Raw genomic sequence first — 26,885 nt, 5'->3', positions numbered from 1 at the left:
TTGATAGCATGCTTACTGATTATGTGTTGGTAATTGTGCTAAATGACAGGTGTGGCATTAGGACATAATTTTCTACTTGGAAAAGAAAAACGAGTACCTGAGTGTCCTTGCAGAGGAGCTTCCTGATCACGGCACTGAGGATGCTGAGTGTCCAGTGGAAAGACTTGGGAGGGTGGGAGGGCTCAGATTTATCCGTGGATGGCGGCATATAGAGATGAGATTGGGTCCTGGGGTGACTGGAATCTTCTGGAAGTTACTCAGGTAGATGGGAAAGGGAGACAGGATGGGGTTAGAACTGATAGTCTCTCAGAAGAGACTCCCTTAGTGCTGAGATTCTGATGCCTCGCCCAGAGCTCTGGCAGATTCCACGGCAGTGGGTCCTGACGGCAGCTATAGTAACTGGGGAATGCTCTCCCACTGTCTTCTCCAAATTATTTGACACACCATCGTCCATCCCTCTAGTCACACAGCTTAGAAACTCAGAATCAGCTTTGACCAGACGCCTTTCTCTTCTCACCTTCAAAAAATTTATTGCCAAAGCCAGAGGGTTTTTTCTTTCCTTTCTTTCTTTATTTTTATTATTATTATTTTTTTTAATATGAATTAACTCTTCTCATTGCCAATGATAGAGAAGGAACCTACCTGGTTACTGGCCATTGCAGGTTCTCTCCCCACTCAACCGGCTCACCCAGCGTGGTCAACACCCAGAGACCTTGGAACAGGGGTCCTTGCCAGGAGACGTCCTCTCATGAATGCTTCCCTGTGCCCTCAGATCAAATGTATAAACATCTCTTTCAGTTAACATGTCTCTAAAGTTATGATAGAATGAGTTGTCTCATTTTTAAATTAAGATCTTTTTATTACAGGTTTTTATTCTACTCAATTTATTATCAGTCTTTGAGAATTTCAGTGTCTCTTGAAAGAGAGTTCTTTAGATATCTGAAATTCAAGCAGTTTATCTATCCAGATTGATCCCTACTTTTATTCACACATAAAATATTGCAGTTACAATAACACGGTATAAAATACGATTTAGAGATACCTACCAGCGTGGCTATTGATAGAATTAATGATACGTCTGTGCCAAAAATAGAATTCCACATATGAATTCAGGCAGAATGTTACAGGCAATGAATGCAGCTAATTTGTTGGTGGTAAAGAGACCTGTGTTTCTATTTCTAGTCCTGCATCAGGGGAAATAAAAGTGCATGGTAAGGGACAAAAACTTCAGAAAATAATTGGTGTTTTCCTCATTAAAAATGATAAGTGGAGAAAGGCTTCTGCAACTTACCACTCGCAGAATATATTTTAAAGTGCTGATGAGGCCATGAACACATTTATGTAAATAGAAATCCTGTTTTATGATGTGTCTATTGAAAATGTAGCCTAAGGAAAAAAATAGTTGAAACCTGTTAAATTTAATTCCATTAAGGGTTCTAATTGCTTTACAGCAGAATCGGTCATGACTGTATTCGTATGTGGAGGGTGAGTCTGTTGACCTCAGCTGTCTTGAACAGTGTGCCGAGTTAGCTTGATCTGGTAGTCACGGGGTGATTAGCTATTCTATCATATCTTCATATCATTAAGGACGAAGAAAAATTTGAAAATTTAAATGTCAGAACCCAGGGGAAATTGATGTCCTAGGGGCTTCTGAATTCTAAGAGTGAAACTGATATTTCATCTTTTTTTTTCATTCTGTGAACATAAGCCAATTACACAGCAGAATTAAACCTGTCTTAATCCACTGTTTCAACGTATGCATTTCAGGTGTCTTGGGTTTCAAGTACATTGGGTTTCTGGTTTACTGAACTTATAGAAAGAAACAGCCAGTTCACCTCTTGGGTTTTCAACGGCCGACCCCACTGCTTCTGGATGACAGGCTTTTTCAACCCCCAGGGATTTTTGACTGCAATGCGACAGGTAATAGCTCTGATTTGCACCTGTTGCGTTACTATAATTTGCCTCTACAAGGCTTTCTTCTTTTATTGTGGTTTTAAAGAGTATAACAAGGCAGAGAATGATCGTCTCTTTTTGTTATCAGCAGTTACTTTGTCCTGAATGTTAATCCAGCAACTTGTTCTCAGGCTGCTAGCTTGGATTTCAAAATATTTGTTCTTTTTATATTTGATTTGATATTTCTTTTAAAAGTACAAGTGATTAAATTAGGACATGGGTATTGCTTATGAGAGAATCTTTTAAAACTTTAAAAATACTATCCTATTTCCTTTGAATTCAGATAATTTGGGGCTGCACTGTCATCACAGTTATGCTCCTTCTATTAAGACAAACCTCTAGTCGCTGGTTTAATCCTTTGCTTTGCTCTTGCCCTGAGTAGGAAATAACTCGAGCCAACAAAGGCTGGGCCCTGGACAATATGGTGCTTTGCAACGAAGTCACCAAGTGGATGAAGGATGACATTTCTGCCCCTCCCACAGAGGGTGTCTACGTCTACGGCTTGTATCTTGAAGGTGCTGGCTGGGACAAAAGAAACATGAAACTCACTGAGTCCAAACCAAAAGTTCTCTTTGAGTTAATGCCCGTCATAAGGATTTATGCCGAAAACAACAGTAAGTGATCTTGTGTTCAGGGATGGTTCATATTATCAGGTTGGGTGACATTATAAACACAGGATCTTGTTACTTTTGTTATCATGTGATAAGGATTATACTGTTTTATCAACTGGCTTCACATTCATGCCTGTGTTTACTGAGTACCTACTGACCACGAGGGCCTTTCTTGAGTGCTACTGAGAGGCACTGGTTCTAGATAGTTCTTGCCTATCTAATAAAGCAGATGAAATATATATGGATATTCATGAAGTGTTAGCTGATGAGACAAGAAACCAGTTAGCTAGTGAGTGGTGAGAAAGGAGGGTGAGGTAACAGTGGGATCAAGTCATCAGGGGCAGTTGGGCCTGGATGGGCTTGGAAGGATGGATGTGATGAAGATGGCAAGTGGTGGAAAGAAGGCTTTCCAGGCAGCACTGCACAGGGCTGCTGGAGGTGAGTGGCTCCAATGGCTTGGAGATTTAAGCCAGGTTATGAAATCCAGATTGAATTCAGGGGCATTCAGCTTCACCCAGGAGCCAATGGTAAAATGCTGGGTTCGCGTTATAACCTGTGAATGTGATAACGCTTCTGTGAAGTACACATGTCAAAGCAGAATACTTTGACAAAGTTATCAAAGCTCTATTCAACAAACTTAGAAATTTTTAAACTATTTTCCATTGTTGGTTTGATGTTTTCTAGAGGCTTTCGTTGTTTGCATTTCGCTCAGCTAACAACTCCTCCGCAGTAACCACTGTTCAGCACATGAGAAGATTCTCTGTTCATTTCATTTTAAAAAAAATGTATTTACTTTTCTTTTTAAAGAAAAATCGCATACACTTAAGGTGTACAACATGATAATTTGATATGCATATACATAGTGAGATGGTCGCCCTAAGCCATCAACTCAAGAGGTGTCCATGACAGTGTATCCCAAGGAAGTACTAATTTTACAAGAGAAGCACAAAATATTTTTCTTTAAACAAGGGCTAAAATAATATTTCTTTAAGAGATAGCTTTTAATATCTCCATCCCTTAGATAAATGTCACATTTGTAAACACGTGTCAAGGGGAGAGAGTTTATAAACTTTGGGTATTTATTTTTTAAGCAAATATTTGCTGGATGCCTAATATGTATCAACCACAACCTTAGGTGTAAGAGACAAAGGTAATTGTGAACCAGGTCATGCCCACAAAGAACTCACAGTCTAGTGAGGGAAACTGATAAGTAAATGAACAATTTAAATAGAATATGATACCTGTTGTGATAAAGATGCTCTCAGAATGCTTAGGACATTTAGAAGAAGAGCATAACCAGGCCTAGGAGGCTGGTGGCGACTGCCTCTGTGATGTTCTTTGGAGGAGAAGAATGGGCATGATGGGGCATTAGAGTCAGACTTTCCTTGGAGGAGGGAACTAGCTTCAGCTCACTAGGTCATCCAATGAACATTTGTCTGGTAATGACCATCTGACACACGCGACTCTGTTTCTGGGGATGCAGCAATGAGAAAAGGCCAGGCAGGACCCCTGTTTGCATGGAGCACAAAGAGGGAAGGGTAGCCAAAAAAGGAAGCAAAAGTAGTCAATCCTTTTTACTCAAGGAGTTTGTATTTATGAATTCGCCCACAAGCTAAAATCTATTTGTAGTCCTAGATCGATGTTTGTGGCACTTTCATGGTCATTCACGGACATGGACAAAGCAGCAAACAGTCTGGGCCTCCCAACATGTGTGCTCCCGGCTAAGGCTGAGCCAGCCTGTGCTCTGTCTTTTAGTTTCAGCTCAGACTGTATACAAGAGTCCTTGTCGTGGTCTATTTAGTGCCATGTTTTTCACATTTTCCTACTTTTCATTGTTCAAAATGCCCCCCAAGTGTAGTCCTGAAGGGCTGTCTACTGTTCCTAAGCTCAAGAGGTGGTGATGTGCCCTATGGAGGGAAGACAAGGGTTAGACAAGCTTTGTTCAGGCATGAGTTACAGTGCTGTTGGCCTTGACTTCAGTGTTAATGAATCAACAGTGCATATTAAAAAGGTGTCTTTAAACAGAAACACACATACAGCAAGGTTATGTATTGATGGGTTGGTAGGAATTCTGTGACCAACCACTCACCGGAACCTGACCCTACATTTCCCCTAGGAGCAGTTGGAAATTCAGATTTCATGGGACTATCGATACATAAGTCCCACAAATAGTGTAAACAGGCTAGATTGTAAATGGACATACCAATTTCACGTAGTTTTTGTTTCTGTAAAGAACACACACCCGTGGTGTTCCAGGGAGTGAGAGAATTCAGGAGTTCAGAGAGAACACCGCACGTCGAACTAACATCCAGGAGCAAAGGCAAGGGTGTGGAGGCAAGAGGTAGCAGTGGATATGCTGTGCTTGAGGAACAGAAAGATGGTGTGCAAGGAAGGGGGGCCCATGAAGGGAGCTCAGCATCAGAAGAGAGATGTGAGGATGGTCAGCATCCTTCTTGGTACAAGGTGTCCCTCCTTACACGCCCAGTTGAGTCTGAAAGGATCCCAGTGTCTGCCTGGGCTTAGGCAAGCAAGCAGCCTGTGGCTTCATGTTTATTAGTCCCCAGGGTGGTGTGAAGTCCCAGGGAAGGGATTATTTTATAGAAATAATAATCAAGTGTTCTTTTAGCCAAAAGTAATATTTTAGAGATTTTGTTGCATCTAGTCAACATTGTTGCAGAAATGTTTCCCTTATAAAGCAAAAGAAAAATCTTTCTCACGTTCAGTTAGATGTTTTATTTTGTTTTTTAATTTCTTGTGACTAAATTGTTAAAATCCATGGCTATATGGCTTTGAGCATCTCAGCATGGTAGGAGTAACATAACAATTTTATAATAGAGGCCATCCTTTATTATATAAGGACAGATTTTTATGGATGAACTGTTCTTACCCTGCTGGGCATTAGTCAGCAGTGATGCTCATTAGCTGCAGGTGAGGGAGGAAGTAAAAATACATGAAGGAAAAAGGGCCTACTAATTTCAAAGTGCTGAAAAGAAAGTAAAGAAAAACTATAGTTCTTTATTCATTTTTTGGTTTCAATAGAAGTTGGTGGAAACTTTTTGCCAAATAGCTTTGTGGTTGGAGCAGGTGTTTTAGTGACGGAAAACTAACATTCCATTGCTCTTTGCATCCTGTAAATTTAATTTTCATTCAACTTTTATGATTAAATAGGGCTCTAATTGAGAGAAAGAGATACAATGTTATCAACTAAAGGACTCTCCAAAGTTACAGTGTTTTAAAATTAAAATTCTTACAGTGAATTGTTTTTTGCATTAAGGTGAAGGGCAATTTCAGTTTAAATAATTCACTGTTGAATTTTACACACAGGACTGGTTTATTTGTTTTCAAAAGGAAGTCTAGATATTTATTTCAGCTCTAAAAAATTGAGTGATATATCCCCAAATGTTTATTTTATTTATGCTTCTTGTTAGGTTGTCATGGAGAGTCACCCAAATAGTACGAAATTCTCCAAGAGGGTAAAGCCACCTACTCTAGACCCTGTGTTCTCAAAGGAAGAGGAAGAGGCAGCTGTAGGAAAGATACGTCTCCTTACAGATTTAGTCTATGGAGAGAGTGATGCTTCTAAATAACTTTACAGCGCTGTAGCCCATGTGATGGGAAGCCAGTGATTAGAACGTTTAGGGGAACAAAGCAAGACTTAAATGTACCTCTGGTTGCCAAGTAGGATGAGAAGGATCTCAGGGTCCCGACAGCTAATGAGACTATTTCCTGCAGGAGAAAAGATGTTTCTAAGAATGCCCTGTGACCCACCCTAAGCCAGCACTGTGCAGATGTGGGGCTGGGAGTGGGAATAGCTTGGTGCAGTGACCTGGGGCTGGAGATCTCCTGACTCCTGAGCCCCACAGCATTTCATCCACTTTGAGTTTGTAAACCTGGAACTCTGTTAACAAAGTCATGGGGAACCTGAGTCTGGGCAGTTTGTTTCAGTGAAAAGGTAAGTGGTCTGTGCACATGTGCACGTGTGTGTGAGTTTGTGTGTATAGTGAGAGAGAGAGGAGAAATCTAACACATCTCGGGTATCTACTGCATTCTAGGCAGTATACTATGTCAGGCATTCATATGTTTTAACTTACTTAATCTTTACAACAAATCTGTAAGATATAGCATGCCTATTTTGCAGGTGGGGAAATTAGGGTTTAGAGACATTGTGTACTTTGCCTATGATTCCTGAATCACCTTTGTCTGCTGTGGGATCAATGCAGGCGGCTGGGAGTTCCCGTGGTAGTGTTCGACTCAGGACTATGCGTTTAGGGACAAGCTTGAAAATAAAGGCTAAATTGAAAATGAGGACAGCTCCTTCACATTTTGGAGTCATGGATTTATTTTTCTCAGGTACATGGTGAAGTAGACACAGTAAAGGCCTCTGCCCTGTGTGGGTGAGGGCTGTTGCTCCCGATGGCTTCCTCCTCCATGCTGCAGGTTAAAGACGGTTACTCCCTGCCCGCTAGGGAGGCACATGGGCTCCGATAAAAGGCTGTGAGCTAGGAGCCTGGGCATCTGGGGTGCTCTCCTGGCTTTATCACCCTAGCAGTTAATCACGTGGCTTTGAAGGGGTCTCAGCTGTGCCACAAGTCAGTCATCTAGGTTTCTCCAGTTCATGTTACGTCTTTCTGCAAAGACACAGAGGCACATACCCATAGTACGTCCCAAATGTTGCTGAGATTAAGAGCAGAAGCTCTGGACCCATTCTGGGCAGGTGTGACTCATCCCCTACAGCTCTGCAACCCTGGCTAAGTAACCCACCTCCTTGTGTTCTTCCAGTTTCCTCATCTGTAAAATGGATTTAATCACGATACCCATCTCATTGGGTTGTTGAGAGAATTAAACTGAACAATGTCTAGCACGTAATTAGCATACAATAAATAATTTTATTATTACTACTAATATGATAATGCACATGCATGTTGAAGGACTAAAAGAAATATCACATGTAAGCGTGCGCTATTTAATAACTTCAATGTTACTAGCAAAAAAGCGGTTAAATAAAGGGATGGTTTAAAGACCATAAAGGGGATCTGTATGTAACTTGATTATTTTGGATATTGGGAGAAATATATGATGTAATGATAACACTGACATGTGGATGAAAAATGTAGGCTGGAGAGGGAAGTTACATAGTCAGAAAATGGAATTTCCTCGAGGTGTTTTTTTAGGAACCTCAGCCTCTTAAAGCAGATAGCTCACCAGTTTAGACAGCCTCTTCTCTCGGGGGCCCTACAGCTTTAAACCTGTTTAGTTGATTTGTTCTTCCTACCTAGCATGTTTACTTTTGTCTTTAAAGTTATTTGTCTAACCAGGGGTAATGGTTTCAGATGATCTGTTTCTGTGGCTTTTTAGTATTTGTCAACACTTCCGCTATGAAATTATATTTGTAGTGGTTTCTAATCCTGCTGCAGGAGGTTGCTGCATGCTGTGGCGTGGTGTGGGCGCATTCCGTTCTGAAGCAATTAAAAATCAATAAAATTGGATAAATATTTCAGAGAATTGCTTTTTTTAACCTACTTATTGAAAAGAATGTTATTTTTTCCAACTCTATCTTTCTTTAGAGATTAAAACCAAGGAATCAGATACTTCCCAAGGCGCAATTATTAAAATTATCCTTTGATTCAAAAGTAAGACTCTAATGGCTTGCTTCAAGATTTAAAAAATGACTGTTCGTCAAACGTGCATTGAAGAACAATTAGTTAAATATTTGTTATATGTTCAGATCCTAGGATTAAAGGGTTTAAATGTATCAGTTAATATGGTTAGTATTAACTGCACTCCATAAATTCTCTGTCATTGACTTATTTAATCAGAATTTTCATATATTTGCATAATTATTATTACTAATGATATTCTCATAGTAATTAAAAAATTTGCCTAGACTTAAAAATTAGGTGTTACATTAATTTAGATGGTTTCTAATGATAAATTTCAAGGGATTAAGCAAATACATAGTTTTAAAGTACTATGAAATATCTGTGACTTTGTTTTAGAAGACGGATTCCCAACCTTGGTGTTATTGACATTTTTGGTCCAGATAACTCTTGCCGTCCTGTGCATCACAGGATGTTAGCAGCATCCATGGCTTCTACCTACTGATGCCAGTGGTACCTTCCCAGGTGTGATAACCAAAAACGTCTCTAGATACGGGCAAATATCCCCTGGGGTAAAAATTCCACCTGGTTAAGAATCAGAGCTTTAGAATATTTATTTTATATCAAAACTTTTGTATAATGTTATCATATTCAAATGTTTGCTTTCTTCCAATAAAATTAATTAAATTTATAGTGGGGGTATAAAAACACATGGGTCAAAAACTGAGACTGTAACTTCTGATAGTGCCTTGCTTTTGTAATGTATTAGGAAAAGCTAAATTATTGAGCAAGCTAGTTTTGGGAAATAAATCCAGTATCATTAATATATTAATATTGCACTTAGAAAGTTACTGTTTTCCTGTCACAGTGCCCACTTAGTTAAATGTGTTTTTGTCTCAATAGTTATGTGAGGGTCATTTATAGTACTGGCCTTCCAGAGGAGAGCATGGATGAGTGCAGACATAACTTTTGTTCTGAAATAATTTATAGTCTGGGAGAGAAGAGGAGATAATATACTGCTTCCTGAGATGGATGTTCTGAGATGTGCAAATAAACGACCATGGGTAGAGTGGATTTAACAAGAAGCTGGTGAAGCTTGAACTCCAACTCAGTGCAGAGCCTCCTTCCAAAGCTTATTTTGTGTTTGCAAACTGCACTCTGTTTTTGGGAAGAAGTCCCTTCCTCAAACTGTGTAAGTTTGAGGCCCTACAAGACTTGCATTTGTCCTCGACATGGGGTTTCCAAGGCTGGAGAGAATGTATTAGAGAGGATATCTGAAGGATGGATGCACAGATTGTCTTTCATTGTGTATGTGACTTTGGGGACTCCATCTATTTCATCTAACAGGCAGATTGAGTCTTAGAGAGCTGAGCTGTGCCATGACTCTCTGCTTCTCAGTCATTTTTATTCCTCTGCATGCGTGGAGAACTCATAATACCTGGTAGGGGTGGGGAGCATCTTTGTCCTGGGATTTCAGATGTGGTTTGAACTGTGGCACAGAGGGTTGAAGGCAGGATTTTGAAGTCAGAATAATAGTGAAATAATAGTTAACTGGTGTTGGATGTCTGATTAAAAGGAACAGGTACCTTGTGCCAAAGGCAAGCCATAAGGGAAAAATAGAGAGGGCGTGTGAGCACAAGATACGGTGGGGAAGTACAAGAGAGAGGGTGGAGGGGGAGAGTTGAGTTGACAGGTGGAAAGCAGAGTGAGGAAGCAATGGGAAGTCATACTGTCAAGCACATGGGGCCAAAGGTGAGTAGGGTAAACCTGAGGACACCTGGGTGTCTTGTCACACCCACTGGAAATGTGTGGTGTGTCTGGGATTACCTGACCTCGGGAAGAGTTTCCCTCATTCTACGAAGCCCATCTCTCTTGGGAATGACCTTCAGCTTGCACAAATTTGGCTCTGCATGTGCTCTGTTTGGGGCTGCTTAAATTAGAAATTCACAAAGCTTTTTTTAAATGAATTTTTTGTAGCTGTAAGAGATCCTCGGTTGTACTCCTGCCCCATCTACAAGAAGCCAGTCCGAACAGACCTGAATTACATCGCTGCTGTGGACCTCAGGACGACCCAGGTCCCTGAACACTGGGTGCTCCGTGGGGTTGCCCTTCTCTGTGATGTCAAGTAACGTGGAGCGTGGCCCTCACCCGATAAATGGAGGCTCCAAAGCATCATCGCCTTGGTTCTTCTGTGAGTGCTGGACAACGTGTAAATCAGATTGACTGTGCAATGAATGAGCTACATTGGTTTTCCTTTTACTCCGTAGTTGGACGCTTAGTTACATTTAGCCTGTTTCATCACTCATGACCAATGACTGTGTGTTTGAAAAAGTTTATTTGGTGATTTAGAAGTAAAATTTACAACTTTCTAATAAAGCGTGGCCTTCAAGTCCGCAGTAATACATTTTCTTCCTCCTTCAACTCCAAAGACTGACTAGGTTAAGCAGATGGTCCTTCCCTTGAAGGGATTATTCTTCTGTTAATGTGGTTCTGCTGAAAGGCTGGTTCTCTAAGGTAACACGACACGTTTGTGCTGATTTTGCTTCTATTGCCTTTTGCATTTAGGTCAGGTAAGAGATTTGTTTTTATGGCTCAAACAGCCAATTAAACAGACCTTTTAAAAAATGGAAGGAAATAGAAGGTTGAGTTAAAAATGTGAATAGATGAATAGGCAACCATATAATCTTATAGAATAAACAAATAGAATAGTGCTCAGCCCCCTGATAATGAATAATGAGATACTAACTGATATTTCTTGTAATAAAAATAAATCTGAAAGTGAATTGCAGTGAGGTCTTAGAGCAATGTGAACCGACCCATCCTTTCTGTGAAATGATTCAATAACCAAGCACAGAATGAACCAGAAAAATGTTGACATGCTTTGATCCTCATTTTCTCTCCTGGAAATCTAGACCAAGAAGACAATTTAAAAGACTGACCACAATTATATATAAAAATGCATTTAATAATGGGAAAAATATAAATGCCCTGTAAGTTCAAAAATAAGTCTGTAATTAAGGAAGTTAGACAATATTAGGCAGCCACGAAAAATGATAGTGAAGATTTCATAACGTGGAAATGGTGAGCACATACTGCTATGTGAACGATGCCGTTCACAGACTAGCTCACGTGCTGTGGTGATCCCTGTAAGACGTATTTGGTGTGGACAAAGATGAGAAGATAACAAGGGAAAATAAAAACAGGTATGATTAAATGGTAAAAGTTTCCATTGACTTGAAAAAATATAATGATTGGGAGGAAAAAAGGGGAAGAATAAATCTGGATGGTGGGTGGGAACTTCACGTGGCCTTTGATTAATTAAGAAAACACTGTTGAAGAAACTTTTCATATATTTGTATTTTAAATTCTGGTTATAAATTATAAACTGTTTCATCTAGAACCCCTTGACTAGGAAACTTGGTCAGTATTGACTTAGAATTGTGGCTTCCAGGTGTTTGGTTAACTTCAGCTCCACGTAACTTCGTATTTCTGGTGATAAAGGGTTTTATAAGAAGGAAGGGTTACAGGGAGACTGGTGTGGGTACCTTGCAGGAGGGTTTGCTCTTTGGCAGGTTTCATTTTATGCTAATTATGATGAGAATTAAGTCTGGATGATCCATGGGACACCTACCCATCTTGGATAATGCTGTTTTCATTTGAGCAGCTGCTTTGTGTCTGAATTAATATATCAGTTGATTTGTGTGAATTGCGGTCAAAATAATCATTTTATTTTGAAGAATAAATAATGAAAATGTAAAAATAATGAAGATTAATAAAAAGTTGTTCATGGATGTCTGAATTGTAATTGCTGTTTCTGTGCAATGGGGCTGAGTGTCATTGAGCATCCAGAAATAAGCTTTCAAAATTGGATTTTTTTTTTTTACACTCAAATAACTTGCAAATTGTATAATTCATGTAATTTTGTGATAGTTACACTCCGTTAGTATTTATGTATGTTTTGGAGACCCAGAGTGGAAAAGAATACCATGAAAACAGCTGGAAATTTTTAGGAACTCATTCAGCAAGGAAGGTCACTGAGGCATCGGGGAGCCAGTGAGGCCCCTTCAAGTTCGCCTCCACCTCCCTCTCCCCAGCTCCCCACCCCCCGCTGAAGGGTGCTCAGCTTTCTTCTGAATCAGGGACCGAGGGAGGACGAATCAGTTGAATCTTCTGGGTGATGGAGAGAGTCGCTGGCTGCCTTGAACATGGAGAAGACTACAGTGAGGGTCTTGATGCCACTGCAGGGTGATAGAGCAGTCTCTTTCCTCTGTCTCCATCCTGATTCATTTTAAACTTTGCACCTCCTGTGGGTCAGGCATTCTGGTGTGCTGACGGAATGATGGTGGGAAAAAAAAGTCACAGTCCCCTGATTTCATGGAATCACGGAAGACGACTAGACACAGAAAATAAGCAGTTATTCAGGCACATAATTTTATATGATCTCAGTTTATAGTTGGATAACCTGACACGCGTGGGTGATACACAGAAAAAGATACAAAGATCGGGAGTTAAGTGCTATAAAGAAACACACTGCATGCCACGAGTGAGAGGAACCAGGGAGATGACAGCTATTTGGGGATCACAGATTAGCAGGTAGAAGCCATACTACGTGTCCCCATTTATTTTTAACTAAGGCCACAGAACGTAACAGCCGTGAGGAGCTACCCTGAGCTGAGGCAGCCACTGTGCCTCTTTGCCTGGCTTTCCCTGGTCCTCTGATTCCCCTGTGCAGCTCACAGCGGCTGGTGACCCTCTCTGCGCAAGTAAAGTCCTTCCAAATTGAGGCACAAAAGACCATCTTTTGACACATTAGAACTGTCCTTTTATGCTTGGGGTTTACATCACCATTCCACAGCAACTTCCTACAGTCTTCTCTGAGCTTCGCTTTAGGGGGATGTTGGCAAACATCAAACCGACTCCGCGTCAGCGAGGCCATGCCCCCATCAGGGGGAGCAGCAGAGCCAGTGCCCAGGTCTTGCTGAGCCGTATCTCTACCAAGGATGCTCTTTCCCTGCAGAGACCTAATTTGACTGGGCCATAAGGAAAGACAGCTCTGTGAAGGTGATGTCTACATTTAGATCTAAAGGAGAAGGGGAGAGATCTCAGACTCACAAGCACTGGGGACTCACTACTTGCTGCCTGAAGGGAGGAGGTATGCGTGGTGCCTGACGGAGGAGTGGACCGGAAACCAGCTTGGAGTGCAGGACTTGAGGACGGCTGCTTTCTAAACGATATTGCAAACCTTGTACTGACTGCTGCCCACTACAGAATAGTGGCTGATGGAAATCGTGTGTTTCTAAGTCACTGGAGCGAAAAGTACCTCTTCGTGTTAAATGCTATCAACAATGGAAAAATCTTGTAAATAATTTATTCAGCATTAAGAGGCACGATGAGACAAATCATAAATGTTATAATTACATAGCTTGCAGGATTCTCCAGTTTAAACAAAACGTAGTGTCAGCAATGTGTTTATCAATGATAAATTTTTGTTCAAAGACGTGACATTTTAAAACACTGACATGTTAATGCATCCTGATAACGTAGTTTATAAAATTTTCACAACACAAAAATTTTAAGTAATTGTAAAAATTACTAAATATATGAACGAGCCATTTCCTCTTAAAGACACGATTTCCCCTTGGTGACAAAGCTGCAGCACAAGGCAAGTTTTAGAAGTGATTTTTAAAAATTATATTGTGCAACTGATTACTGTTGATGAGTAGCTCCCCATCAGCACGTCAAAATAATGCCTCTTAATGGAAAACAAATGATAAACTTATACTCACAATATGGTCTTGTAGATCGGGTGAAACCAAACAAACAAACAAACAACCAAACAAAAGATCTGGGAGTTTTAGCTTGTGATTTTTCTAGTGTTGAGTTCTAGCAATTTTTAAAGTTTATACCTTCTTGTTAATTGACTACTGTCTGCTGAATCCAACATGTATATATATTAAGTGTCCACAAATATCATCAGTGAAGGATAGAGGAGAATTCAAGGTCAGCTGTAGAATCAGCTCTGTGATTTGGCTAAGACACTGTGAATCCACAAACAGGTTTCATCTGTCCTAAATGGGGACCTCATTCAGTGATGCGCTTTGAACACAGCGAATCTTATCATCGCAAGAGCAGAACGCATTGCTTGCCCCATCTGCACCCCGGGGGGGCTTTAATGGTTGAGTTCCTCAGCTTGGAAAACTGTAAAACCAAGCACTCAGAGAGACAGTGATTACAGGTTGAATCCTACGCTCTCCTTTTATTTGCATGAGAAGAAATGAAAACAGAGTGACTAAGCGGGAAGAATGGAAACTGAAGGATGGAAGGAGGTACCCTGAGCTGGGTGAGATGGTGGATAAGAAAGAGTCAGGATTTCTTTTCCTCAGACCCTGTGAGCATTCGATGATTAGCAATCACTCTAGCAGATCAAGATGATGAATGAGTGATCTCCCCCAAAGTCCTCAAATGAGCCTTTAAAAAATAGCTTATCCCCTGGATTTCGAAGTTTTCATTATGAAATGCCAACAGTATTACGATCTAATAATGTAATTTCAATGCCTTATAGGCTTTAATCTGAGGTTTTCTGGACGTCCTGTCGGCTCCTCCCTTAGTAACACCGTGAAGCCGCTGTGTAGATTTGCCTCGTGAGTATTTTTCCTGCGCCTCCTTTGTCCCTTTTTTGATTTAGGACTCCATTCCGTTTCCCAAGGCTCTGGATTTATAGACAGGCTTAATTGGTTCCAAGTTTGAGTTTATGTCGGGTGGGTGCAGGGCCAAGATTGGGAGGCTCGCCCTGCCTGTGACGCGCATGCCAAGTGCTGTTTTTCACTGGGCCCGCGTCCCTGCTCCCTGCTCTGTGTCCTGCGGGTGGAGCCGGGGCGCACTGGGCCGCGTGATGCTTTGCCCCCGCTCTAGCCATGTTTTGTGGTCACGGTGAATACCTTTCTTCATTTATTTCCCCGCTTCGGCTAATATGCATGGCATTCACATCGAAGATAGTCACAAACACACTTGCCTGGAAAGCCAATTAAGTTTTCCCCCATACTATGTGCAGGAGTCGATTTTAATAAGGCCACACAGAGTGTCCGTGGACACTCGAGAAGGGAGAAAGATTGAATGTGGGGGAGGACACCAGCGAGACTACCTGGAAAGTGGTGGAATGGGCAGGCTTGTGAAGGATTATAAAGCAGAACCTGTGCTCCAGCTGAGGCTGGGCACGCCTCTTTACTGCTGGGCGTGGTTTAACATGCACTCTGTTGAACAAACTGGTGGTCACCAGTGCGGAGAGAGGGAGACGGGGGTGGGGAGTGGGAGGGGCAAGCTACCGGGTGTAAGAGAGGCTACAGGGATGTCCTGTACAACAGGGGGAATAGCGCCAATATTTTGAAATAACCGTAAATGGAGTGTAACCTTTAAATATTATATACAAATAATTTAAAAAAATCTACACGAAGTGTCACCTTGCTCCTCCCAGTCCGCTGTGATGTCGCCATTGATAATTTATGCAGATACAGCAAATCCCAGGAGGCCTGTAGGGAAAAAGCTTATAAAACATTTTAGTGTCTTGTTTTTGTTTTTATTTTAAGGGCAAGCATGCTTACTGCTGATTTATTTTTAATTTTTATTTATTTATTTAATGGAGGTACTGGGGATTAAACCCAGGACCTCATGCATGCTAAGCACGCACTCTACCACTGAGCTATTCCACCCCCCCCTCCCCATTTCAGTGTCTTACCATTTGAACAGTGATCGTTTGCATGGACCCGAGAAAATTTTCCTATTCTAGCAAATAGTGAAAATGTTTTCAGTGTCTTAGGAACATCATAAATTGCCATTGTTCACATCTTACAACCCCTGATACATTACACCACTGATCACAAAGATTTATAAGTGACACAAATGAGGGGATTTAAAAAGAAGATGATTGCTGTAAACTGAATCATGTCCTGGGAAAACAAGAATTATGATTGTATTAGAAATTAAAAAATTAAGCCTTAACTGGAAAATATAGCTAATGAATATATCTTGTTTGCCGTAGCCTATTTTGATTTATTTTTATTTGTTGCTTGTTTTCCTAATCTGTTTCCCCCCATGCTAAGCCTACCAATAGTCTTCAATGAAAAAAAGCGGAATATGTTGTTTGACCCTTCCTGACACCATGTAAGATTGGGGAATTTACTGACAAATTTGGGCTGAGTGTGGAATAGTGAGGCAGCTTTCCTTAGCTTTTGTTAAAGGTGTGGAATCATCGCACATTTAATTATTTTGAATCCAGCTAACACTGACATGTTGCACTTAGATGTAGTATACTGTTACTCATACAGATATGTATTATGTACAATACATTGAACAAATAGGTAATGTTCTAAAAATCGATGTCTTCTATGTGAGTGAAAATCAAATAGCTCATTTCAGGAAAATTTAAATCCCTTTTTTAATATAATATGAATGGGTCTCTAAGTGAATGGTAAAAGAGAATGAGGAAGTATCTGGGAATCAAATAGACCTTAGCAGTATAATTTCATGCCAGCCTCTTCCTAATTCATAAGTACATCTTGTAGAAGAAATATGACACCAGGCAGAGCACTGTCGTACTGCTGCCTGCAGCGTGGGTCTGAACCTTGCTGAAATCACGTCCTCTTGGTTCTACTGGATCAGTCCACAGCACCCAGTCCCTGTGACAGGAAAGCATTTATGGTGAGCCGTGGCTCTGTAGGATCTGTAGGGCTTTAACATAAATCCCAAGGTGGTTTATTGGATTGTATAGACTGGGGCAAACTTCCGCCACGTTGTGAAACCCTTAGTTGTGTCTTTACATACAGACCCTTTCCTCTACCTCATTGCCACCTTCAGCCATATCCTTGGCTCTCAGCAGATTGAAATGCTTAAGATGAGACCCCTTGGAGGAAAACTTGCATTTAGACAGAGAGTCCTAGACTTAAAGAGATGCTTGCTTGCTTGCTATGCTTCACTTCAAAAACTATTCTTTAGCTCTTCAAGAAGCACAGCCAGAATTTTCACAGAAGCATCTTAATATTGGTGTGGGGCAAAGGTGTTGATCCGTAGATATCACGGATTCTTTTTCAAATTTAAGCCTACGTTAAAAGGGGCACTTTGCGTCTCACACATGAGACCATGGCAGAAACTGTAGGTTCAAATTCATCCTGGTCTATTTCAACAGAATTATTATTAGCACTATTTTTTTTAAATTGAAGTATAATCAATTTACAATGTTGTGTCAATTTCTGGTGTACAGCATAATGTCCCAGTCATACATATGTCCCTTTTCACATTCTTTTTTATTACATATTGAATATAGTTCCCTGTGCTATACAGGAGAAACTTGTTATTTATCTATTTTATACATAGTAGCTAGTATCTACAAATCTCAAACTCCCAGTTTATCCCTTCCCATCCCCTTTCCCCTCTAGTAACCATAAGTTTCTTTTCTGTGTCTGTGAGTCTGTTTCTGTTTTGTAAATAAGTTATTTGTGTCTTTTTTTTTTTTCAGATTTCACATATGAGTGATATCATATAGTATTTTTCTTTCTCTTTCTGGCTTACTTCACTTGGAATGATGATCTCCAGGTCCACCCATGTTGCTGCAAATGGCATTATTTTATTCTTTTTTATGGCCAAGTAGTATTCTATTATATAAATATACCACACCTTCTTTATCCAGTCATCTGTCAGTGGACATTTACGTTGCTTCCATGTCTTGGCTATTGTAAATAGCACTGCTGTGAACATTGGGGTGCATGTTATCTTTTTGAATTAGAGTTCCTTCTGGTTATATGCCCAGGAGTGGGATTGCTGGATCATAGGGTAAGTCTATTTTTAGCTTTTTGAGGAATCTCCATACTGTTTTCCATAATGGCTGCACCAAACTACATTCCCATCAACAGTGTAATAATACTATTTTGCTATAAAATGAAAAGTCCAGGAATGCCAAAACCAAATGGCACCTCAGGACAGTAGTTGTAAACCTGAATCTCCTGACCTGATTGTTCACTCTATTTGGCACATTATTTTAGATGCTAACCAGCTCACCGAAGGCTCTGCTAACCACAAGCATCTTTCTATATAATCGTGACACTAGTCACAGGTAATGAGCCTTCCCTACAGCAAAATGTTCGTGGGAAAAATCAGAGTTCTAAACTAGGGTGCTAATGCCCCGCCATACACACACCGCATCTCAAGCCCTACTTCCAAGCTTGCTCTGCTGAAGGTTCTGGTTTTCCCACCTTTGTCATCTACCCGCCCAGCTCAAGCCACTTTGTGGTGGCTGTTATCTTCTGGGGCACCATAGGAATGGGAGAGTGAGTAACTCTAGGCTCTGGTGATCTGCCTGGGGGACTCCCTCCTCTCTGAGACTACCAGACTCTCTTTACTACCAGCTGTCTTTCTGGCCACACCCTTTCTTGACCAGTAAGATGCCTGGGAGATAGCAGGGCGATCAGAGAAACATTTGGAGCCTACAGACAGGTTCAATCTCTGGTTCTACCACTTACTAGCTGGGTAAATTTGGCAGAGTTGATTAGTGTTTCTGGGACATGTTTTCTTATCTGCAAAATGGGTACACAATACCTTCCACGTGTGAGGCTTTTGTGAGAAACAACAGAGACAAACAACTAGAAAGTGCCCAGGACAAAGGATGGCTCAGCAAAGGTCAGTTCCTTCCCCGACCTGGTTCCACGTCAGGTCGTGTAAGGAGGGGAGAGGCAGGCTGCTACCACCTGCTGTGAGGACCTTTCTTTCAGAGGTGACCCTGATGCTCAGCATGTGTGGTCCTTCTGCTCCTCCTCATAAGGCACTCAGCCCAGCTTTTTCTCCATCAAGCCCATTCCCTCCTTGTTTTCAATTTAAAAGAGAACTGATTTCTCGGGGTTCCTTTCATTTTTGAGGGTTAGCCTGTGCGTGTCTGTAAGTCAGTTCCAAAGCAAAGATGTCCAGCCACTACAATTTCTCCCTGCGTTGTGTGTCATAAATATCCTCAGTATGGGCACTAATATGCCATCTGATGCTGATGTCATTGACACCATAAGCTGTCAAATGAGCTTGCTTTCCCTTTGTGCTTGTTCAGATGAGTGAGGCAGATTATTTCATTCACAAGCCAGTGACCTCTACGTGAGATGACAGAAGGGAGAAGTACAGTGAGCAGCAGGTGTGGGGGTTACAAAATCAAAGGAACTGCTTTTATTTAATTACATTTTAATTTGTTAAAATAATGGCTTTTATCCCTGGCTGTACGTTAAGATCATTTGGGAAGCTTTTAAAAAATATTGGTGCTCAGGTCCCCCGCCATAGCCTAATAAAACCAGAACGTCTGGGAGCGGGACCAGGACCTCCTGTTAAATCAGCTTGGGTCGAGAACCACCACATGGAAGCTTGAACAAGTGCAGACTATGAACAGCACTCACCAACAAAGTAACTGGGAAGCATATTTGTGGCTCAAACGTCTTCGAGCAGTTATGTTAATGAAAGAGAGTTGAGATGGGGGAGAAACTACTTTTTAAAAAAGTAATATTAGAATGTTTCTCACATGAACACTCTTTCAGTCTCTAATTTTCAAATCTTTGTTATATTATTATTGCTGAAATTTTGCATTCTCTATGAACCATGAAGCTAAGAGATTATTTTTTTTAATTAAAATAATTATAACTATTGGGCTGAGTGTTTATAGGTTTATTGAATTATTGGATCTTATTGCAGACTTTGGGATGGAATATATATTTTAATTATTTCGCCTACCTTTAAGTTAATTGATATTTTAAGATTGTCTATATTTAAGGTATAAAACTTGATGATTTGGTTTACATGTACATTGTGACACAATCACCACCGTCAAGTTCATTCACATGTCATCACCTCACGTGATTAACCTCTTTTTTTTTTTTTTTCCCCTGGTTGGGAGAAGTGTTATGAAAACATGTCACTAGAGTTCCTTATTAGAAGTGAGGCATCATGCACTACATTAGGATCACTAGATTTTGCTGTTCAGTCGGATCACCTGGGGATCTTGTTGTAAATGCAAATTATAATCAGTAGGGCAGGCATGGGGCCTGAGGCTCCGCTGTCCTAGTAAGCTCCCAGGTCCCACCAGGGCTGCTGACAAGACACCATATGATACTTCCTTGTGGATTCTGAAGACATACACACACACACACACACACACACACACACACACACACATTGAGGATCGTCTTGTTTTCATGGTGAACTGACTCTTTTATTATATGTAATACTTCTCTTTATCCTTGGTAATATTCCTTCTCCTGGTGTTTCTTTGTTTGATCTTAAAAAGCTACTCCAGATTTCTTTTGATTATGTTTTCCTATCCTTTAATTTTCTTTTAAACCATCTGTGCCTTTATAATCAAACTGGACTTCTTGTAGAATTCTGTTCCTTTTAATAAAGACAGGTGATATGTGTGTTTTAAAGTGTACAGACCATTGATACTTCATGTAATTATTGATATGATTTGATTTAAATCTGCCTTCTTACTCGTTGTTTTCCATTTGTCCCATCTCTTCCTGGTTCTTTCTTTTTTTTTTTTCTCTTTTTCTGCTTCGTTTTTTAAGTATTGTTTATGACTCCACTTAATCTCCACTATTGACTTATGACTTACACCTCATTCACTGTCCTTTCTGTTTGATGGCTGTCCTAGGGGGACTGAGATGGCTTTACTGACCCCTCAACTGGACCAGCTGTAGCCAGGCTTACTCCTGACTACTGGGCCCCGCATTCCCTTCTCTGAGAACATTTACTTTAGAAAACGTGTGATTCCCTTCTCTGAGCCTTTGAGATGTAAATCTTTCTCAAGGATCTGCGAGCCATTCCTTCGAAATGTAATCATCAAGAAAGATGGGGCCGTGCCTCCCAGTCTCTGTGGGCGGGTAGGAGCCTAACTTCAATAAGCAACGATTTGCCGACACAGACTGCCTCATCACACCAATAAAATCTCTCCCTAAATCCTTCTCCACTTTTCCATCAGCTCACCCGGCGTGCAAAAATCCTACTGCCTTTTGTTTCAGCAGAGTTGTGTTCAGTCTCCTTCCCTCTATTGCAATAGTCTTCAGTAAAGTCTTCCTTGCTGTTTTTAACAATTGTCCAGTGCAATTTTTCTTTTACGAGGGTTTACGATATACACCCTTGCTTGTCACAGTCTACTTTCAAATTGTATAACTTCATGTGTGAGAACATTACAATCCCTCTCATTCATCCTTCCTCTCATAATTGGTATACATTTTACTTTTAAATGTGTTATAAGCCCCATAATACATTGTAACTATCTTATCTTGATCAATTATCTTTAAGAATGATTAACTGAGCTCCCTAAGAACAGCATTTCTAAATAATATTGTCCTAGATAATTTTGTAGACTTGCTAAAAGGATCAGTCAGTCAATGGCCTGAGTGTTGGCTAATGAAATAAAATTATTTTGCAGAAAGTTAAAAAAAAAAAGCCAGTTAGAAGCAGAACACAAGTATCACCCCTGCCATCTGCCTCCTATTCATTTGCACAGATGAAAAACCTGACAAGCAGACACTGCATTGCACGGGGGTGGAGACCTGTTTACAGTCTATGAAAGGGTTATGAGGGCTTTGCGGCATTTTCTGTCTCCTAATAACTTCATGTCTGCTGATTTAAATGAATAATTTCTCAGCAAATGCTATCAGGTGTGATGCTTCTAGGTGACATTGAGTCGTCCCTTTACTCTCCTTCATCTGATCATCAAACATTGCTTTCAGCTCAAATCTCCTTTCATTCTAAATTATGGTCACAGAGTCTCCACATTATGTGTTTATTGACAATAAAAGTACTCTTCTTGGAACAATTGTTCATAAAGAATGATCAATCGTTACTCATCAAGACTCTGTTTTTAGATCTAGTTTATAAGGTGGGGATGACAGGGGAGAAAAAACCTGTGCTTGCAAAATTAGCTTATAGATGTTTTACCCACAGTGTCTCATTTGTGCCCCAGAACAATCTTGTGAGGTGCGAAGGGTTATCTTCCTTTTACATGTGAGAAAACCAAGGTGCAAAATAGGTAACTTGGCCAGGGGCCAAGGTCACGCGGTCAGTAGATGATGCAGCCATCCTGGCTGCAGCACTCATGTTCGTCTCTGCCAGTCCTTATCAGCTCACCCTGAAATTCAGCTTGGAGACAAACATGTTCTCTCTCACTTACTCCTTGACCTTCAAGTTGACTGGGGTCAGGGAGCTGCCACTGCTCTTTTCTCAGCAGGGCTTTTGCTTTGCTAAATCTAAATCACAGGTTGCTTAACTCCAGGAAAAATGACTTTCTATTCCAAGAAAAGCATGACATTAATGTTGGTCTTTCTGATTCTAGAAGAATGTTGTAGAGTGAGAGGGCAGCTGTGCGGTACATGCCATTAAAAATAGAAAATCCCCGATGACGACATTCTCTACAATCAAAGGAAGACTTTTCTGTTAGCTCATCTCACTCTTCTCTTCATTCACATATATGTTTATGTCTACAGATTTCCTCAGATCTGAGATTTACAGAATCTTTTTATTAAAGTGTGTTTATCTCTTACACAAAAGGGTTCGCCTTGAACAGAATAAATACACTGTTTTTGAAGAGATTTGAAATGATGCGAATGGCAGGTCCCTTCTGGAATAGCTCCCTGCTGGAGTTTATCTGAGGTTTTGATGTATTATGGGGTGAGCCTGCAGCCAGGCAGTTTGGAATTCTTTCCCACTGGTGAGAAGGTTCGTATTGAAAGATGGGGAAATGATCTTATGGCAGAAATCACGGTTGTGAGTTTGACTTACTCCCATTCCCCAAGGTATGGAAAACTGTGATGTGAATTAATCACCCTTAAAGGAAAAAATTCACATATTTTTCTGATGCAAGAAAAAGGCAATATGAATTCATAGGCTCAGCAACTCATTGTTCAGACATATTTTTGAAGCTATGTGGTAAGTTAAGAAAAGAGCAACTCAGACCAAGTTCTTTTTCCATAAAATTTTAGTACCATTTGGACAATAATTATATTCCAATTTTTTCTTTTTTTTATTGAAGTATAGTTGATTTATGATGTTGTGTTAGTTTCAGGTCTACAGCAAAGTGATTTGGTTTTATATATATATGTATATATATAATAAAAGTATGTATATATACATGCACATATATATATATGTATATATATATATTCTTTTTCAGAGCCTTTTCCATTACAAGTTAATGTATTATAATAGCCTGTATTCTCCATTTTTGAACTTGTAATAAAAGTTGCAACCTGGCTGGTTTTTCCTTGTCCCTGAAGATTCAGTTAAAACTGGTTCAAACCCCATCGTAAGTGCAGTGTTAAGATAAAGCCCAAGTTTTTTTTGCAGTTTTTCAGAAGATTCCTGGCGGCTTTGGCTCCGTCAGCTCTGGCTTTGATTTCTCCACCTTCCTCCCATTTTACTGCTTGTGCCCAGTGCTTCCCTCCCCACTTCAGTGATTCTTTTCCTTAATTTCCCCAACTCTAGTTGCATATGGCTATTGTGTACAGTAGGCTTTTGCTGAAGATTTGGGTTACATGGTACACAACATAGTGTAGAAACTAAAATTGAATAGACATTGTTCCTCTAAAACATGTTTTAGCTACTTTCTACCCCACCTACTTTCCTGCGTCCCACCTATTTTCTTGTTCCTGCTTTCAACCCTCTAATTCCAATTTCAGGCACTATTTATTTGAACATATTTTCTCTTCTCCTTCTGGTTCTTCCATTATGCAAGTTGGTGTGTTTGATGATGCCCACACTTCTCTGAGGCTCTGTTCATTTTTTTCTAATTCTTTTTCCTCCCTATTCTTTAGATTTTTACAGTCTCTATTGATCTCTTTTCAAGTCTACTTATTCTTTCTTCTGTCAAATCAAATCTACTTTTGCACTCTGTTATGGGGTGAATTGTGTAAAGACCTAAACCTTCAGCACCACAGAAGATGACTTTTGTGGATAAAATTAATTAAGATGAGGTCATGCTGGAGTAGGATGCGCCTTTAATCCAGTAAGACTAGTGTCCTTATGAAAAGGGTACATTTGAACATAGAGACATACACTCTAGGAGAAAGCCATGTGTAGATGAAGGCAGAGGCTGAGATGATATAGAAGTCAAAGAATATCAAAGACTGCCAGAATCTAGGACAGAGGCCAGGAGCAGAACTTTCCCTCATGACCCTCGGAAGCAACCCACCCTGTCAACACCTTGATCTCAGACATCTTGCCTCCAGAACTGTGAGACAACAAATTTCTGTTGTTTAAGTTGCACTTTGTTATGGAAGCCCTAATACACACTCCTTTAGTGATTTAAAAAAAAATTTTTTTAGCATTTTAATTTTCAATTCTAGAATTATCATTTGATTCTTTTAAAAATTTCTGTCTTTTTATTAATATACTCTACTGAATCAATTCTTTTAAGTCTTTAAACAGCGTTTTCTTTAGCTATTGGCACATACTTGCAATAACTGTTTTGAAATCTTTGCCTATTAAGTCCAACATCTGGACCCTCTCAAAGGCAATTTCTATTGCTTACTTTTTGCCACTGGGTATTAGTCAAATTTCCTGTTTCTTTGCATGTCTCAAAATTTTTTTTTTGAAAATAGAACAACTTTAGATACTAAACTGCAGTCAGTCTGGACACTGATTTTACTCTTCCTCCATAGGGTTTGTTTTGGTTGTTTGATTCATTACTTATTTATTTATTTTGAGACTTGGATGAATTAGTTCTGTGAAGTCTACCTCCCCAGCAGTCCGTAGGCTCAGATGTCCCTACTTAGATTTCTTTTCCCCTTGTTTTTGTCTTACAGCCTAGCGACCTAGGTGTGGCTCCTGGGTCGTTGGTCTAAGCTGTGCTTTGGCATCTTAGCCAGTTAGACTTTCCTCCCTCTTCACTGGATGTATGTATGGCTTGGGGACTGCTTTTTAGGTATTTTATGATATTTTGTCCAAAATTCTTTCAGGGACTGGTGGTTTGCCAGTACCCTCTGGACTCACCCCTGAGAGGGTGACATTTTGAAGGTGTGTGTATTCTTCCAGACCACAAGGCATGAGTATGATTTTATTTTAAAGCCTGGCTTCCTAGGGCTAGCCCCTGAGTCAGCATAGCTTATATATTAAGTCAGTGTTTGGGCATATGTGGGACCTACTAAACATCTTGTGCCAGTGAGGCTCTTGCCCCTTGCTGATGCTTCTTTGTGTGGCTTAGGCAAAGCATTTAAGTTGATCCCACATCCTGCTCTGACTGCTCCTGAGTGGAGGCAACCTGTTGCTTGCACACAGTTTTTCCAGCCCAGAGTTCTCTAGACTGTCTCTTTTCTTGGCTTTCTTTGTTAAAATTCTGTTGCTCTTCCATTTCATTTATTGCTGCTAATATTATGAAACTATCTGCTTCTCATAATTGCTTACCACCAATATCTCCATTATTTTTGACACTGAGGTATTCAATTCTTCATGCTCTGTTCCAAATAAAGTCGGTTCTCTCAGGCACAGCTGTACAGCAATTTGTGCATAAGGCCTGCCTCTCTCTCTGGGCAGAACCCAAGTGACACTCCCTGCTCTGCAAGAGGGCTCTGGAGGTGGGTGGGGGGCGTTAGTGGCCCCTGATCTTATTGTCTTGCCTCTTCAAGCATAGAAACTCTGCTTTATAAGCAGGGTAGAGGGGATGGGGCCCCGAAGTTTTTGACCTACCACTCCTGGGATAGAGCTTTTGCCCCAAAGTGGCTTCAAGATGAGGGTAGGAAGCCTCTGTCCCTCCTACCATGCCTACTGGGAATAGAGTGTCTATAACATAGAACTGGGATGTTGAGAGACACCAGTAGCCTGGTCCTCCTGAAGTGAAAGCTCAGCCTTAGACTGGGAGCTGGAGGAGCAGAGACAAAGTCCTATCTTCTTGGATGCAGCTCCCTGGTTTAAAGATTTCATAACACGCAGCTGGGGGTGGGGGTTGGAACAAATCATGTTTCAAATGCTATGCTCTCGCTATGCTTACTGAGATTTAGTAAATTTTCTTGAATATGTTTCTCTATTTGCCGTATATAATTGGCTTATGACGATTTCTAGAGACTTTACATAATTAAAAAAGAGCAATTTCACCAGCTAAATGGGCGTTGTGCTGAGAGCACACCGAGCCTGTCAGCCCATTTAGTTTTCACTGGTTGCCTCTTTCACTCAGTCTTGAGCTTCCCATCATGCCGTTGCCCGTCCTCCCTCTTGCCTGACCTCCTCTCTTTTCCTTCTTTGCTTTTATCCCATCCCAAATAACTCTTGCATTTTTTAAATTTAGGTCCCTGCCCCCAAACTTCTATGCCTCCTCTCCAGACAAAAGCATCCCATTAAGGTGTTTACCGAGTCTAGTTAGCTCCTTTCTCCCAAGACAAATTCTTCCACCCAGGTCTCAAATTAACAAAATTTTAACCCATGATGTACGATCTGGTATCACTTATTTACTCAAACCCTGAGTGGCTGTGAAAGAGCCAGGCAGTTTACTGTGTGCTGGAGCCAAGAGAGGAAGAGAGATATTGACCGTGAGAGGCTCCCTGTCTCTGAGACAGACATGGGAATAACCCACAGCAGCTGTGGGAGGAAGATAAAGTACGGGGTTCATGCAGGGGCTACGGGAAGCACTTGCTCTCTGGATGGCAACGTAAGGTTTCATAAGAGAGGGACTGAAAGGGCATTCCATGCAGAGGAACCGCCGGGATGCAGAGAAGTGTGA

General features: G+C 40.6%; 1 protein-coding gene across 1 annotated transcript in view; it reads left to right on the top strand.

The window, feature by feature from the left end:
- Window positions 1-11,952, top strand: part of DNAH5 (dynein axonemal heavy chain 5) — a 236,785-nt gene extending 224,833 nt beyond the window's left edge. The window contains exons 77-79 of the mRNA XM_064479570.1: window positions 1,768-1,920; window positions 2,336-2,567; window positions 10,139-11,952. Coding sequence (XP_064335640.1) covers window positions 1,768-1,920; window positions 2,336-2,567; window positions 10,139-10,290 — 537 coding nt within the window. The 3' untranslated portion in view covers window positions 10,291-11,952. The remainder of the gene's footprint in view (window positions 1-1,767; window positions 1,921-2,335; window positions 2,568-10,138) is intronic.
- The last annotated feature ends 14,933 nt before the right edge of the window (window positions 11,953-26,885 follow it).

The sequence above is a fragment of the Camelus dromedarius genome, chromosome 3, assembly GCF_036321535.1.
Source record: "Camelus dromedarius isolate mCamDro1 chromosome 3, mCamDro1.pat, whole genome shotgun sequence".
NCBI classification, from domain to species: domain Eukaryota; kingdom Metazoa; phylum Chordata; class Mammalia; order Artiodactyla; family Camelidae; genus Camelus; species Camelus dromedarius.
Note: the sequence above shows the minus strand (reverse complement) of the source record. Positions and strands in the feature narration are given on the sequence as shown.